The sequence below is a fragment of the Anopheles arabiensis genome, chromosome 2 (genome assembly GCF_016920715.1).
Source record: "Anopheles arabiensis isolate DONGOLA chromosome 2, AaraD3, whole genome shotgun sequence".
Classification (NCBI taxonomy): Eukaryota; Metazoa; Arthropoda; class Insecta; order Diptera; family Culicidae; genus Anopheles; species Anopheles arabiensis.
Window position 1 is genome coordinate 49635182 of NC_053517.1, and position 17846 is coordinate 49653027.

Genomic DNA, 17846 nt, shown 5'->3' on the forward strand with positions numbered 1-17846 from the left:
AGGTTCAACAATCATCATGCATCGTATAAGCGTTAAAGTAAAAAGGCAAACAATCAATTACCGTTGAAGCAATTGACGCTGAAGCAAAAAAAAAAAACTTCCATACACTCCCATCTTTAACCTATTTTACCAGAGACGTTGTGCTGCACTGATAAGAATCGAACTGTAAACATGTGGGCAGTAAAAATTATTTCATCGTTTAAAACGGCGATCATTACACTATTCGAAGCAGCTGAAAAGATTTGATGATAGCAGGACCGTGAGATCAGCAAATTTGAGGTATAAAAGATGATCCTGTGACCACCAGAAGGCACATTCGAGCTTTGGAGTGCATTCAAAGCATCCGGGCAACTGCGAACAACCGAACCATGATTGCGAAGTTACTCCTCCTCACTCTTGGTAAGTGTTATTCATTCAATCGTTGGCTATTCCATTCGAAGGATTTCATCTGCCGTGCAATATAACTAATCGGTTAGTGTGCTGCTTTGTGCTTTACAGTGGGGTTGTGTACGGCGTACCAGTACTCGTACGAGTATGAGTTCCCCTCCTCTCGCCCGTTCAACAAGACGGGCTTCGAGTTCGGTGCCTGGGAACCGAACAAGGAGTACGTGTACAACGTGACGACGAAAACCATGACCGCTCTGCCGGACCTCGAGGACTACTGGACCGGCATTGTGACGCACGGCTATTTGGTGATCCGTCCCAAGGATCACAACTACGTCGTTGCCTACATTGACCGTCCGACGTACGCGGCGTTCAACGAGTATCTGCCCCGTGGATACCGCACTGAACTGTCGCGCTTCAACCTGAAATGGCAGCCGATGCCATTCAGCTCGAAGCCCTTCGGAATCTACTACAACAAGGGAGCCGTCAAGGGCTTCTATGTTGAGAAGACGGTCCCCAACCACGAGGTCAACATGCTCAAGGGCTGGGTCAGCCAGCTGCAGCTGGACACTCAGGGAGCGTACGTGATCAAGTCGGAGTTCAACCAGTTCCCGGAGAACAACACCCTCACCGGTGTGTACAAGACCATGGAGCCATCGGTGACCGGCGAATGTGAAACCCTTTACGACGTCAACCCAGTCCCGGAATTCCACTTCCAGTCCCACAAGGAATGGGTTCCTCAGCCCCAGTGGCTCGAGGAGGACCAGCATGTGTTCCATGTTGTCAAGTCCCGCAACTTTGACCATTGCGAGCAGCGCATGGGCTTCCACTTTGGCTTCAGCGGGTTCAGCGACTTCAAGCCAAACACCAACCAGATGGGTAACATCATGACCAAGTCGGAAGTGACCCAGATGTATCTGACCGGCAACTGGTACAACTATACCATCCAGTCGGTGTCCACCGTCAACAAGGTTGTGGTCAGCCCGTCGCTGGTCAACAGCCAGAAGGCTATGGTCTACGCTCAGGTCAACATGACGCTCAATGAAATCACGCCCTACGATAAGTACCCCGAAGGCCCAGCTGACGATCGTCAGGTCTTCGTCGACCTGGTGTACAGCTACAACATGGCTCATGATAAGAACAACTTCGTTCGTCCGGCCAACGAGACCGATGACTCTTCGTCGTCGTCGTCGTCGTCGTCTTCGGATTCCGACTCTGACTCGTCCAGCACTTCGGACTCGTCCAGCTCTAGCTCGGAGGAGGAAACGGAAAACTTCAAAATCAGCCCGGCTGAGCAGTACAAGAAGCAGGCTAAGGAAGTCGAGCGTCGTGGAAACCGCAACCGTCGTGATCTGAATGCCTTCAAGGAGAAGCAGTACTACGAAGCGTACAAGCGCGACCAGTACCGTCTGCGTAAGCAAAACGACACCTCGTCCGACTCGTCTAGCTCCGATGATTCTTCGTCCAGCAGCTCTTCGTCCAGCTCTTCGGAGTCGGATGAGCACGACTTCTACAGCTCTTCCGAGTCCGACTCCGACTCGCTGAGCAGCGAGGAGTTCTACCAGCCGATCCCGGAAAGCATGAAGGATGCCCCTCAGACTCCCTTCCTTCCCTACTTCACTGGATACAAGGGATACAGCGTGCAATACGCCCACAACGTCGATGCCTCTCGCTACGCCTACAAGCTGGCCTACGAGATCGCCGACGAGCTGCAGGAAATCTCCCAGGTCCCCAAGTCGAACACGCTGAACAAGTTCACCATTTTGGCCCGTGTTCTGCGCACCATGCACTACCAGGACATCTACGACGTTTGCCAGAAGCTGTTTGTTTCGCAGAAGGAACGCGAAGAGGGCAGCAACCACAGCGAGTCGTTCGCCAAAAAGGTTGACGCCTGGAACACTTTCCGCGACGCTTTGGCCCAGGCCGGTACCCCGCCTGCCTTCAAGGTGATCAAGGAGTTGATCGAAGAGAAGAAACTGCGTGGTGATGAAGCTGCCAGCGTCATCGCTACTCTGCCCAAGACCATCCGCTACCCGACCGAAACGGTGATGCACGAGTACTTCCTGCTGGTGACGTCTAACGCTGTCCAGCATCAGGAGTACCTGAACACCACCGCTCTCATTTCCTACTGTGACTTCCTGAACCGTGCCCAGGTCAACAACCGTTCGGCCTACAACTACTACCCGGTGTATAGCTTCGGCCGTTTGGCTGATGCCGACTACAAGATCGTGGCTCACAAGGTTGTGCCGTGGTTCGCGCACCAGCTGCGTGAAGCCGTCAAGGCTGGTGACAGCGTGAAGGTGCAGGTGTACATCCGCTGTCTTGGACATTTGGGACACCCCGAGATCCTGAACGTTTTCGAACCGTACCTGGAAGGCAAGATCCCAGTGACCCACTTCCAGCGTCTGGCTTTCATTGTCGCTCTGGACCGTCTGGTCGAGAACTACCCGCGTCTGGCTCGCTCTGTGCTGTTCAAGGTGTACCAGAACACCGGAGATGCCCATGAGGTCCGTTGTGCCGCAGTGTACCTGCTGATCCGCACGAAGCCCCCGGTATACATGCTCCAGCGTATGGCTGAGCAGACCCACTACGACCCGAGCACGTACGTCCGCGCTGCCGTCAAGACCGCTCTGGAGAGCGCTTCCGAGGCTGATGAGTTTGATGATGATTACGAGTTCTCCCAGAACGCACAGGCCGCTGTCAAGCACCTGAACCCCCGTGACTTTAGCCTGCAGTACTCTGGCACTTTCCTGCGTGATTTTGCCTTCAAGGAGCTTGAGCTCTCGTACCGCATGTACTTCTCCCAGATCGCTGCTGACGACCACTACGTCCCGAGCGGCTTCTTCTTCCACCTGCGCAAGAACATGGGTGGCCTGAAGCGTTTCTCGACCTTCTACTACCTGATCTCGAGCATGGAGACGTTCTTCGATTTGCTCGACAAGCAGTACGACAGCTACAACAAGCACCAGGAGTACAAGTCTAGCGACTATTACTACAAGTACTACAAGCAGTATCCGCACCTGTTCAAGGACTACTTCAGCCAGTACAACAAGAACCACAAGTACCAGAACGATTACTACGAGCAGTTCGGAAACAAGAACCAGGAGGAGTTCCAGAAGTGGTCCACCACCCGCATCGCCAAGCTGCTGAACATCGATCCCGAGGAGGCTGAGGAGCTGGAGGGTCAGTTCATGTTTCAGATCTTCAACGGAGAGCGCTTCTTCGCCTTCAACAACCAGACCATTGAGCAGTTCCCGAGCCTTGTGAAGAAGTACTTCGAGGACTTCGAGGATGGTTTCGCCTACAACATGACCAAGTTCTATCAGCAGAACGTTGTCACCATGGCCTTCCCGCTGGCCACCGGTCTGCCATTCCACTACAGCCTGAAGACCCCGACTCTGATGAAGTTCGAGTTCGAGGCCTCTGCCACCACCTACCCGAGCATTTTCAAGACCCCCACTGGATACCCCGAGAAGGAGAACGACGACTTTATCCATATGCCCCGTTGGTTCAACGGATCCGCTGATGTGAACATGGCCTACTCTCGCCTGGTTGATGCCAAGGTTGGCTTCATTACGCCCTTCGACCACCAGCGTTATGTCGCCGGTTACCAGAAGAAGTTCCAGGGATACCTGCCATTCAGCTTCGACTTTGGCTTCGACTTTGAGAACAACGACTTTGAAGTGAACGTGCAGCCACTGGAGCCCAAGAAGGACGTGCTACTCTTCCACATGAGCTCGTGGCCGTACACCGGATACAAGGACATCGCCGATCTGCGCCCGATGGCCGAGCAGCCGAGCGTGCACATTCTGCACGATCGCGCCCAAACCACCAAGTCGTTCGAGCAGTCGTTCGGTCAGTCGCTGACCGGCTTTGCTCTGCGCTTCCAGGCCAAGTACGACAAGGACTTCATCGACTACGCCTACCTGATGAAGCACATTGAGCAGCACGACTACTGGTCTGCGCTGGTCTATCCGTTCGCCTCGGAGACCTACCACTACCATCAGTTTAACCTGTACTACGATGCTCAGCGCACCAGCGTGAAGAATGTCAAGTTTGTGCTACAGCACAAGCAGGCCGACTACGACCAGGACTTCCAGACCGCCGACGTGAAACACCCGAAGAGTCGCCACGGATACTCTGGATTCTACAACGAGTACAACTACGCCCAGCCCTTCGTGTACTACGCCGGAAGCCAGCGCCGACAGGAGCAGTTCATGCGCAACGCTGGTGCCGGTATTCGCAACAGCGATGTCAATGTCTACGATTTCGGAATCGTGTTCGAGGGCAAGCAGCAGAAGGCTGAGTTCGTGTTTACCACCGCCTATGCCGACAGCCCAGTCGACGAGAAGGAGCGTCTGTTGATGTTCCTGTCCTTCAGCCCGTACGTGTCGTCCAGTGCCTTCTTCGAGTTCATTCCGTTCTCTGGCAAGCAGTTCCAGATGTGCTTCTCGGCCACCAACCAGTACCCGAACATGCCTAAGCTCAACTTCCTCAATGTTCTCAACTTTGACAAGGTCGGAAGCATGAACTGGGAGCTGGCATACGGTGAGAAGTGCCAGGGAGGATCGCACGTCTCGATGAAGGGTAAGCTGATCCAGTCGGAGCCCTACCGCCACTTCCTGCGTATCTCCGAGGCTGGCCAGAGCTGCAAACAGCAGATGGACCAGGGATACTTCCAACTGCCCGCATGTCAAAACGCCACTCGCCAGGCCGGATACTTCGATCAGTACTCGTTCAACTTTGAGTACAAGGATGTCTCGAACTATGCAAAGAACCTGACCTACCAGTTCTTCGACTACGCTCGTTACTTCACCTTCCCGTACTGGAACGAGGACTACTTCTTCCAGGGCAAGCACAACCAGTTCCAGATCGACTTCCAGCTGGCTCCGTACTTTGATTACTACAACGCTTCCTTCTACGGATCTGACCGTAGCTTCGCTATCCAGAACTACCCGATCGAAAGCGAATACGCCCGTTACTTCTTCTCCGTCCACCCCGACTTTGACTACTACGAGCGCATGTTCAACTACGCTTACCGCGGAAACTACCATCGTAAGTATACTGGCGGAACATCATCATTATTACACGCTCCAAAGATACCAATAATTGTTTTCTTTCCTCTACAGCATCTTGCGCTGTGTCGAACAAATTCGTCAACACCTTCGATGGAAAGACCTACGACTATGAGCTTGGCAACTGCTGGCATGTTGTGCTGCACACCGTCAAGCCTGACTACTATTTCTACGCCCAGGACTCGCACTTCATGAACTCGGACTACGAATACAACTGGAAGAACGGCTTCGGAGAGGATGAGCAGATCACCATCCTGGCCCGTCACGGCGAGGACAACCAGCTCTTCTTGAAGGCTATCCTTGGCCAGTACAAGCAGAACGACTACAACATCGATATCATCCCCCACGGACACGAGCTCCCGATGGTCTACATCAATGGCAAGCCCCAGCAGATCCACGAGAAGTACGCCGTCGAAATGTACACCAATGATGATGGTGGCGATCAGCCGCTGATCCGCGTCTATGCCCTGCCTGGCAACGAGCTGGAGATCAGCTTCCGCGATGACGACATCAAGATCGTGTTCGACGGATACCGTGCCCGTTTCTTCGCCGACCAGTCGTACTTCAACAACTTCGTCGGTCTTTGCGGTACCAACAATGGCGAAGGAGAGGACGACTTCATCACCCCCGACCAGTGCGTCATGCGCAAGCCTGAATACTTTGCCGCTTCGTACGCGCTCACCGGCATGAACTGCAGTGGGCCAGCTCAGGCCTACTTCACCGAGTACCACCAGAAGGCTCAGCAGCACTGCGTCAAGCCCCAGTACTACTTCGGCAACGTCATCAGCGAGCAGGAAGCCGGACGTCAGCGTTACAACTACTACTACAAGGACTTTGATCTTTCGGACTCATCCTCGTCCGAGTCTTCGTCGTCGTCGGATGAATCTGATGATTCCAACTCGTCCTCGTCGGAAGAGCGCAAGCCGAACCGTGAGCACTTCTTTGAGAAGCAGCAATACACCGAAAAGGAGTGCCCCGTGAAATACCAGGCTCAGTACGTCGAGCAGGGTGACAAGATTTGCTTCACTAGCCGTCCGCTCCCAACTTGCGCTTCGCAATGCAAGGCTACCGAAAAGGCTCCCAAGTACGTCGATGTCCACTGCCGTGACGCTACCGATTCCGTGGCTCAGCTGTACAAGCAGCAGATCCGCAAGGGAGTCAACCCGGACATGAGCAACAAGTCGGTCACCAAGACCGTCAAGTTTTTCTTGCCCAAGAAATGTGTGCACGTCTACTAAAAACCACAAATCAAACTGAAACCACGAGCCAAATGAACCGTTTGTGAAAGAATCGAAATCAAGCATTATGAAAATGTATAAAAAAATGGAGGTGTATTTACAATAAAAAGAGCATTTTATGAAAACCTATGGTCTAAAGAACTTATTAAAACTAAACTATCTATCAGCAACCAGTTGGTGAACTCGGATGAGCAAATATACTCGTCTTAACTGGACGTGCCAACACATTTTGGCATCATCTCGAGCTTAGTTGTAATCCTATACAGAATAATATGTATATATTACAAAAGCATGGAATCATTAATAGGGTATATAAAGGGATCATAAAATGTTTGAGGTAAAGAGCCAAATTTTTAATTCAGTAAATGATCAAGTGCCGCGGGCCAGAAGAATGCATTTTTTGTTTTATTTTTGCACTTAATTTAAGTGCTCATTGTATAAAATGTGAGAAACAAACTAAATGGTAAATGATATCAAGCAACACGAATTGTGATGTTGTTGTGTTAGTTGTTATATCATCCAAGTGAGGTTCAAAATTAGTACTTCCTATTATTAACAACTAAATGTAAAAATTCATCAGTCAATGATCGGCAACATAGTGCGAAAAAGTGTGATAAGCCACGATCAAAGACAACATCTTTTATTGATGCCCCCCTCTCTTCCCATGCCGCAAATTTCTTCTATTTTGGCGTAACGTCCTACGCTGCGACATGTCAGCCTATACAGCCTCTCGAGACTTATTGAGTACCACCCAGGCGGATAGTTAATGCTTGCTACGGGGGGACGGTTCATATGAGGCTTGAACCCACTATGGTCATGATGTTAAGTCGTTCGAACTGACTGCTATACCATGCCTCACCATGCCGTAAACAATATTCCTAACAAATAATAACTAATAATTAATTTCTCATGAAAAAGCTCTTTGACAATCGTTGTACTCGTAAACAAAATCATCAGGATTTGTTAAATGTTGGATGATGTTTTCCAATTCGACAATTTTTTCCTAAAATCGATAACATTGAAGCCAAATAATTAGTATGAAATAAAGGAGAACTAATGGATCAGAGAAAATATACTACCGCGAGAAAAATTCATAGAGCTATTTCATGATTTTTAAATCGTTGTATTGCAGATAATTGACACGATATTACGTTGGCAAAAGGCATTGACGCATGCAAAACTTCAGTTATACCCATAAAATCAGTAAAGACCTAGGTGTATTTTCTCTATACAAAATTTCGTATGCGATTTTCATCATTGTGAATATCTCATCGTCGTGCGGAAATAATGTTAGTATTACATACGGGAAATTTTGACCTCGAGTTCAACTCGACTATAATAATTGATCCGTCAATCCATATTGGTCCGCAATAATGAAAGTTGCAAGAGTACGACGGTATGAAAAGAGGTTCAGTAAGTTGTAAACTAATAGTTTCTTCCCAACGTTCAAATGCTGGCAAATCTTTTCGCGGGCCGCACTTCGTCGATCGCTAGTCTTAATGATAATTTCTGAGAAAAAGGTGCTACTGCATCTACTATATTCTACTGGATATAAATGAAATAACAACGTGAGACTCACCTACAACATGTAATTTATTGATGGTTTAGTTTAACCAACCTATGAAATAATTTGATATAGAAATTTGTAGTCGTTTTTCTATGAAGTAAAATTCTAAAATCAAACATTAAACTGTTTTGTAGTACCCGGACTCATGGTATGGCTTCTATAAGCCGTAAACAAAGATTTACAGTTGACTAAGGTTAGGTCCGACACTGTAGGAGCCAGCGCGTCCTTTCAATACATCAACGGACCATCTCGTGTTGTTAAATACTTATTATTATTATGGTTTGCTAATTGATATGTTCCAAGACCGATTTGGATTTCGAAATAAGTATTCTCTGATTCATTTTGGGAGCCGGTCTCGTGATACAGTCGTCAGCCCGTACGACTTAACTACATTCTCGTCATGGGTTCAAGCCCCAGATGGACCGTGCCGCCATACGTAGAGTCAGTCCTATCCTGTTATGGGGGGTAATACATAAGACACTGAAAGCCAACCCCACAAGTGGTACAGACAAGCCTTGACCGACAATTGTTGTTGAGCCAAACAGAAGAAGAATCCATTTCGGGAAATGATTTTATCATTCAATCAAACCAGTCAATCATAAACATCATAGTTTTAAATACTCAAAACTAGCTGAGACCTTTAAAACACATTATTTTAGTTTAATTAAATGATCTGTTAGTTAGAAGGTAGAAACGATATTTTAGACGTTTCGTAATAGATCGCAAATCTCTATTATGTTGGTAATTCACTTCGTAAAACTCTTAGGCAAAACTCTTATTAGTAAAAAAAAATACTAATCAAACACTGATAAACTAACGCGATTTATACATTGGACAAAGAAGAGGCTGATTATAAAAATACTCGCTTTAAAATTTGCTTCATTCATCAATGTATTGTAAAGCACATAAAAAACACAATCATTGACTGAAAACAATTCCACGTCCCAGCCAACTTCCAGGATCAATGAAATAGACAAAAGCAAGTTCCAAGTTCCATTTCATTGATTATGGTAACTACTGATTATTTTCAATAACAAATATTTCGAAGACTACACAATTCAAAAGTATGAAAGAAAGGATTACTATCAATTGTGGGTTAATCAAACTAAGACAGGTGGCAAAAATGGAACCATTGATTAAGGCAGCCACTGACCGATTTCATTAAAAAACACACTCTTGGAAGTTTCCACACAATCTCACCTTTTGCCAATTTTTGCAAAGACGTTGTGCTGCACTGATAAGAATCGAACTGTAAACATGTGGGCAGTAAAAATTATTTCATCGTTCAACACGGCGGTCATTACACTATTCGAAGCAGCTGAAAAGATTTGATGATAGCAGGACCGTGAGATCAGCAAATTTGAGGTATAAAAGATGATCCTGCGACCACCAGAAGGCACATTCGAGCTTTGGAGTGCATTCAAAGCATCCGGGCAACTGCGAACAACCGAACCATGATTGCGAAGTTACTCCTCCTCACTCTTGGTAAGTGTTATTCATTCAATCGTTGGCTATTCCATTCGAAGGATTTCATCTGCCGTGCAATATAACTAATCGGTTAGTGTGCTGCTTTGTGCTTTACAGTGGGGTTGTGTACGGCGTACCAGTACTCGTACGAGTATGAGTTCCCCTCCTCTCGCCCGTTCAACAAGACGGGCTTCGAGTTCGGTGCCTGGGAACCGAACAAGGAGTACGTGTACAACGTGACGACGAAAACCATGACCGCTCTGCCGGACCTCGAGGACTACTGGACCGGCATTGTGACGCACGGCTATTTGGTGATCCGTCCCAAGGATCACAACTACGTCGTTGCCTACATTGACCGTCCGACGTACGCGGCGTTCAACGAGTATCTGCCCCGTGGATACCGCACTGAACTGTCGCGCTTCAACCTGAAATGGCAGCCGATGCCATTCAGCTCGAAGCCCTTCGGAATCTACTACAACAAGGGGAGCCGTCAAGGGCTTCTATGTTGAGAAGACGGTCCCCAACCACGAGGTCAACATGCTCAAGGGCTGGGTCAGCCAGCTGCAGCTGGACACTCAGGGAGCGTACGTGATCAAGTCGGAGTTCAACCAGTTCCCGGAGAACAACACCCTCACCGGTGTGTACAAGACCATGGAGCCATCGGTGACCGGCGAATGTGAAACCCTTTACGACGTCAACCCAGTCCCGGAATTCCACTTCCAGTCCCACAAGGAATGGGTTCCTCAGCCCCAGTGGCTCGAGGAGGACCAGCATGTGTTCCATGTTGTCAAGTCCCGCAACTTTGACCATTGCGAGCAGCGCATGGGCTTCCACTTTGGCTTCAGCGGGTTCAGCGACTTCAAGCCAAACACCAACCAGATGGGTAACATCATGACCAAGTCGGAAGTGACCCAGATGTATCTGACCGGCAACTGGTACAACTATACCATCCAGTCGGTGTCCACCGTCAACAAGGTTGTGGTCAGCCCGTCGCTGGTCAACAGCCAGAAGGCTATGGTCTACGCTCAGGTCAACATGACGCTCAATGAAATCACGCCCTACGATAAGTACCCCGAAGGCCCAGCTGACGATCGTCAGGTCTTCGTCGACCTGGTGTACAGCTACAACATGGCTCATGATAAGAACAACTTCGTTCGTCCGGCCAACGAGACCGATGACTCTTCGTCGTCGTCGTCGTCGTCGTCTTCGGATTCCGACTCTGACTCGTCCAGCTCTTCGGACTCGTCCAGCTCTAGCTCGGAGGAGGAAGCGGAAAACTTCAAAATCAGCCCGGCTGAGCAGTACAAGAAGCAGGCTAAGGAAGTCGAGCGTCGTGGAAACCGCAACCGTCGTGATCTGAATGCCTTCAAGGAGAAGCAGTACTACGAAGCGTACAAGCGCGACCAGTACCGTCTGCGTAAGCAAAACGACACCTCGTCCGACTCGTCTAGCTCCGATGATTCTTCGTCCAGCAGCTCTTCGTCCAGCTCTTCGGAGTCGGATGAGCACGACTTCTACAGCTCTTCCGAGTCCGACTCCGACTCGCTGAGCAGCGAGGAGTTCTACCAGCCGATCCCGGAAAGCATGAAGGATGCCCCTCAGACTCCCTTCCTTCCCTACTTCACTGGATACAAGGGATACAGCGTGCAGTACGCCCACAACGTCGATGCCTCTCGCTACGCCTACAAGCTGGCCTACGAGATCGCCGACGAGCTGCAGGAAATCTCCCAGGTCCCCAAGTCGAACACGCTGAACAAATTCACCATTTTGGCCCGTGTTCTGCGCACCATGCACTACCAGGACATCTACGACGTTTGCCAGAAGCTGTTTGTTTCGCAGAAGGAACGCGAAGAAGGCAGCAACCACAGCGAGTCGTTCGCCAAGAAGGTTGACGCCTGGAACACTTTCCGCGACGCTTTGGCCCAGGCCGGTACCCCGCCTGCCTTCAAGGTGATCAAGGAGTTGATCGAAGAGAAGAAACTGCGTGGTGATGAAGCTGCCAGCGTCATCGCTACTCTGCCCAAGACCATCCGCTACCCGACCGAAACGGTGATGCACGAGTACTTCCTGCTGGTGACGTCTAACGCTGTCCAGCATCAGGAGTACCTGAACACCACCGCTCTCATTTCCTACTGTGACTTCCTGAACCGTGCCCAGGTCAACAACCGTTCGGCCTACAACTACTACCCGGTGTATAGCTTCGGCCGTTTGGCTGATGCCGACTACAAGATCGTGGCTCACAAGGTTGTGCCGTGGTTCGCGCACCAGCTGCGTGAAGCCGTCAAGGCTGGTGACAGCGTGAAGGTGCAGGTGTACATCCGCTGTCTTGGACATTTGGGACACCCCGAGATCCTGAACGTTTTCGAACCGTACCTGGAAGGCAAGATCCCAGTGACCCACTTCCAGCGTCTGGCTTTCATTGTCGCTCTGGACCGTCTGGTCGAGAACTACCCGCGTCTGGCTCGCTCTGTGCTGTTCAAGGTGTACCAGAACACCGGAGATGCCCATGAGGTCCGTTGTGCCGCAGTGTACCTGCTGATCCGCACGAAGCCCCCGGTATACATGCTCCAGCGTATGGCTGAGCAGACCCACTACGACCCGAGCACGTACGTCCGCGCTGCCGTCAAGACCGCTCTGGAGAGCGCTTCCGAGGCTGATGAGTTTGATGATGATTACGAGTTCTCCCAGAACGCACAGGCCGCTGTCAAGCACCTGAACCCCGTGACTTTAGCCTGCAGTACTCTGGCACTTTCCTGCGTGATTTTGCCTTCAAGGAGCTTGAGCTCTCGTACCGCATGTACTTCTCCCAGATCGCTGCTGACGACCACTACGTCCCGAGCGGCTTCTTCTTCCACCTGCGCAAGAACATGGGTGGCCTGAAGCGTTTCTCGACCTTCTACTACCTGATCTCGAGCATGGAGACGTTCTTCGATTTGCTCGACAAGCAGTACGACAGCTACAACAAGCACCAGGAGTACAAGTCTAGCGACTATTACTACAAGTACTACAAGCAGTATCCGCACCTGTTCAAGGACTACTTCAGCCAGTACAACAAGAACCACAAGTACCAGAACGATTACTACGAGCAGTTCGGAAACAAGAACCAGGAGGAGTTCCAGAAGTGGTCCACCACCCGCATCGCCAAGCTGCTGAACATCGATCCCGAGGAGGCTGAGGAGCTGGAGGGTCAGTTCATGTTCCAGATCTTCAACGGAGAGCGCTTTTTCGCCTTCAACAACCAGACCATTGAGCAGTTCCCGAGCCTTGTGAAGAAGTACTTCGAGGACTTCGAGGATGGTTTCGCCTACAACATGACCAAGTTCTATCAGCAGAACGTTGTCACCATGGCCTTCCCGCTGGCCACCGGTCTGCCATTCCACTACAGCCTGAAGACCCCGACTCTGATGAAGTTCGAGTTCGAGGCCTCTGCCACCACCTACCCGAGCATTTTCAAGACCCCCACTGGATACCCCGAGAAGGAGAACGACGACTTTATCCATATGCCCCGTTGGTTCAACGGATCCGCTGATGTGAACATGGCCTACTCTCGCCTGGTTGATGCCAAGGTTGGCTTCATTACGCCCTTCGACCACCAGCGTTATGTCGCCGGTTACCAGAAGAAGTTCCAGGGATACCTGCCATTCAGCTTCGACTTTGGCTTCGACTTTGAGAACAACGACTTTGAAGTGAACGTGCAGCCGCTGGAGCCCAAGAAGGACGTGCTACTCTTCCACATGAGCTCGTGGCCGTACACCGGATACAAGGACATCGCCGATCTGCGCCCGATGGCCGAGCAGCCGAGCGTGCACATTCTGCACGATCGCGCCCAAACCACCAAGTCGTTCGAGCAGTCGTTCGGTCAGTCGCTGACCGGCTTTGCTCTGCGCTTCCAGGCCAAGTACGACAAGGACTTCATCGACTACGCCTACCTGATGAAGCACATTGAGCAGCACGACTACTGGTCTGCGCTGGTCTATCCGTTCGCCTCGGAGACCTACCACTACCATCAGTTTAACCTGTACTACGATGCTCAGCGCACCAGCGTGAAGAATGTCAAGTTTGTGCTACAGCACAAGCAGGCCGACTACGACCAGGACTTCCAGACCGCCGACGTGAAACACCCGAAGAGTCGCCACGGATACTCTGGATTCTACAACGAGTACAACTACGCCCAGCCCTTCGTGTACTACGCCGGAAGCCAGCGCCGACAGGAGCAGTTCATGCGCAACGCTGGTGCCGGTATTCGCAACAGCGATGTCAATGTCTACGATTTCGGAATCGTGTTCGAGGGCAAGCAGCAGAAGGCTGAGTTCGTGTTTACCACCGCCTATGCCGACAGCCCAGTCGACGAGAAGGAGCGTCTGTTGATGTTCCTGTCCTTCAGCCCGTACGTGTCGTCCAGTGCCTTCTTCGAGTTCATTCCGTTCTCTGGCAAGCAGTTCCAGATGTGCTTCTCGGCCACCAACCAGTACCCGAACATGCCTAAGCTCAACTTCCTCAATGTTCTCAACTTTGACAAGGTCGGAAGCATGAACTGGGAGCTGGCATACGGTGAGAAGTGCCAGGGAGGATCGCACGTCTCGATGAAGGGTAAGCTGATCCAGTCGGAGCCCTACCGCCACTTCCTGCGTATCTCCGAGGCTGGCCAGAGCTGCAAACAGCAGATGGACCAGGGATACTTCCAACTGCCCGCATGTCAAAACGCCACTCGCCAGGCCGGATACTTCGATCAGTACTCGTTCAACTTTGAGTACAAGGATGTCTCGAACTATGCAAAGAACCTGACCTACCAGTTCTTCGACTACGCTCGTTACTTCACCTTCCCGTACTGGAACGAGGACTACTTCTTCCAGGGCAAGCACAACCAGTTCCAGATCGACTTCCAGCTGGCTCCGTACTTTGATTACTACAACGCTTCCTTCTACGGATCTGACCGTAGCTTCGCTATCCAGAACTACCCGATCGAAAGCGAATACGCCCGTTACTTCTTCTCCGTCCACCCCGACTTTGACTACTACGAGCGCATGTTCAACTACGCTTACCGCGGAAACTACCATCGTAAGTATACTGGCGGAACATCATCATTATTACACGCTCCAAAGATACCAATAATTGTTTTCTTTCCTCTACAGCATCTTGCGCTGTGTCGAACAAATTCGTCAACACCTTCGATGGAAAGACCTACGACTATGAGCTTGGCAACTGCTGGCATGTTGTGCTGCACACCGTCAAGCCTGACTACTATTTCTACGCCCAGGACTCGCACTTCATGAACTCGGACTACGAATACAACTGGAAGAACGGCTTCGGAGAGGATGAGCAGATCACCATCCTGGCCCGTCACGGCGAGGACAACCAGCTCTTCTTGAAGGCTATCCTTGGCCAGTACAAGCAGAACGACTACAACATCGATATCATCCCCCAGGGACACGAGCTCCCGATGGTCTACATCAATGGCAAGCCCCAGCAGATCCACGAGAAGTACGCCGTCGAAATGTACACCAATGATGATGGTGGCGATCAGCCGCTGATCCGCGTCTATGCCCTGCCTGGCAACGAGCTGGAGATCAGCTTCCGCGATGACGACATCAAGATCGTGTTCGACGGATACCGTGCCCGTTTCTTCGCCGACCAGTCGTACTTCAACAACTTCGTCGGTCTTTGCGGTACCAACAATGGCGAAGGAGAGGACGACTTCATCACCCCCGACCAGTGCGTCATGCGCAAGCCTGAATACTTTGCCGCTTCGTACGCGCTCACCGGCATGAACTGCAGTGGGCCAGCTCAGGCCTACTTCACCGAGTACCACCAGAAGGCTCAGCAGCACTGCGTCAAGCCCCAGTACTACTTCGGCAACGTCATCAGCGAGCAGGAAGCCGGACGTCAGCGTTACAACTACTACTACAAGGACTTTGATCTTTCGGACTCATCCTCGTCCGAGTCTTCGTCGTCGTCGGATGAATCTGATGATTCCAACTCGTCCTCGTCGGAAGAGCGCAAGCCGAACCGTGAGCACTTCTTTGAGAAGCAGCAATACACCGAAAAGGAGTGCCCCGTGAAATACCAGGCTCAGTACGTCGAGCAGGGTGACAAGATTTGCTTCACTAGCCGTCCGCTCCCAACTTGCGCTTCGCAATGCAAGGCTACCGAAAAGGCTCCCAAGTACGTCGATGTCCACTGCCGTGACGCTACCGATTCCGTGGCTCAGCTGTACAAGCAGCAGATCCGCAAGGGAGTCAACCCGGACATGAGCAACAAGTCGGTCACCAAGACCGTCAAGTTTTTCTTGCCCAAGAAATGTGTGCACGTCTACTAAAAACCACAAATCAAACTGAAACCACGAGCCAAATGAACCGTTTGTGAAAGAATCGAAATCAAGCATTATGAAAATGTATAAAAAAAATGGAGGTGTATTTATAATAAAAAGAGCATTTTATGAAAACCTATGGTCTAAAGAACTTATTAAAACTAAACTATCTATCAGCAACCAGTTGGTGAACTCGGATGAGCAAATATACTCGTCTTAACTGGACGTGCCAACACATTTTGGCATCATCTCGAGCCTAGTTGTAATCCTATACAGAATAATATGTATATATTACAAAAGCATGGAATCATTAATAGGGTATATAAAGGGATCATAAAATGTTTGAGGTAAAGAGCCAAATTTTTAATTCAGTAAATGATCAAGTGCCGCGGGCCAGAAGAATGCATTTTTTGTTTTATTTTTGCACTTAATTTAAGTGCTCATTGTATAAAATGTGAGAAACAAACTAAATGGTAAATGATATCAAGCAACACGAATTGTGATGTTGTTGTGTTAGTTGTTATATCATCCAAGTGAGGTTCAAAATTAGTACTTCCTATTATTAACAACTAAATGTAAAAATTCATCAGTCAATGATCGGCAACATAGTGCGAAAAAGTGTGATAAGCCACGATCAAAGACAACATCTTTTATTGATGCCCCCCTCTCTTCCCATGCCGCAAATTTCTTCTATTTTGCGTAACGTCCTACGCTGCGACATGTCAGCCTATACAGCCTCTCGAGACTTATTGAGTACCACCCAGGCGGATAGTTAATGCTTGCTACGGGGGGACGGTTCATATGAGGCTTGAACCCACTATGGTCATGATGTTAAGTCGTTCGAACTGACTGCTGTACCATGCCTCACCATGCCGTAAACAATATTCCTAACAAATAATAACTAATAATTAATTTCTCATGAAAAAGCTCTTTGACAATCGTTGTACTCGTAAACAAAATCATCAGGATTTGTTAAATGTTGGATGATGTTTTCCAATTCGACAATTTTTTCCTAAAATCGATAACATTGAAGCCAAATAATTAGTATGAAATAAAGGAGAACTAATGGATCAGAGAAAATATACTACCGCGAGAAAAATTCATAGAGCTATTTCATGATTTTTAAATCGTTGTATTGCAGATAATTGACACGATATTACGTTGGCAAAAGGCATTGACGCATGCAAAACTTCAGTTATACCCATAAAATCAGTAAAGACCTAGGTGTATTTTCTCTATACAAAATTTCGTATGCGATTTTCATCATTGTGAATATCTCATCGTCGTGCGGAAATAATGTTAGTATTACATACGGGAAATTTTGACCTCGAGTTCAACTCGACTATAATAATTGATCCGTCAATCCATATTGGTCCGCAATAATGAAAGTTGCAAGAGTACGACGGTATGAAAAGAGGTTCAGTAAGTTGTAAACTAATAGTTTCTTCCCAACGTTCAAATGCTGGCAAATCTTTTCGCGGGCCGCACTTCGTCGATCGCTAGTCTTAATGATAATTTCTGAGAAAAAGGTGCTACTGCATCTACTATATTCTACTGGATATAAATGAAATAACAACGTGAGACTCACCTACAACATGTAATTTATTGATGGTTTAGTTTAACCAACCTATGAAATAATTTGATATAGAAATTTGTAGTCGTTTTTCTATGAAGTAAAATTCTAAAATCAAACATTAAACTGTTTTGTAGTACCCGGACTCATGGTATGGCTTCTATAAGCCGTAAACAAAGATTTACAGTTGACTAAGGTTAGGTCCGACACTGTAGGAGCCAGCGCGTCCTTTCAA

General features: G+C 49.2%; 1 protein-coding gene and 1 pseudogene across 1 annotated transcript; both read left to right on the plus strand.

Moving 5' to 3' along the window:
* The first annotated feature begins 290 nt into the window (after positions 1 to 290).
* On the plus strand, positions 291 to 6822 carry LOC120898593 (vitellogenin-A1-like). The gene is made up of 3 exons (XM_040304669.1): positions 291 to 399; positions 499 to 5439; positions 5514 to 6822. The coding sequence occupies exons 1-3, from the start codon at positions 369 to 371 to the stop codon at positions 6695 to 6697; spliced, it is 6156 nt and encodes a 2051-aa protein (XP_040160603.1). The 5' UTR covers positions 291 to 368; the 3' UTR covers positions 6698 to 6822.
* A 2818-nt stretch (positions 6823 to 9640) lies between these two features.
* On the plus strand, positions 9641 to 16105 carry LOC120898602 (annotated as a pseudogene).
* Positions 16106 to 17846: the final 1741 nt, after the last annotated feature.

What these genes read in the sequence shown, in the direction of transcription:
- LOC120898593 (XM_040304669.1), top strand. Translation starts at nt 369, where the DNA reads ATGATTGCGAAGTTACTCCTCCTCACTCTTG. An exon ending in GTTACTCCTCCTCACTCTTG is followed by an intron (nt 400 to 498) that starts GTAAGTGTTATT and finishes TGTGCTTTACAG; the next exon opens with TGGGGTTGTGTACGGCGTAC. An exon ending in TTACCGCGGAAACTACCATC is followed by an intron (nt 5,440 to 5,513) that starts GTAAGTATACTG and finishes TTTCCTCTACAG; the next exon opens with CATCTTGCGCTGTGTCGAAC.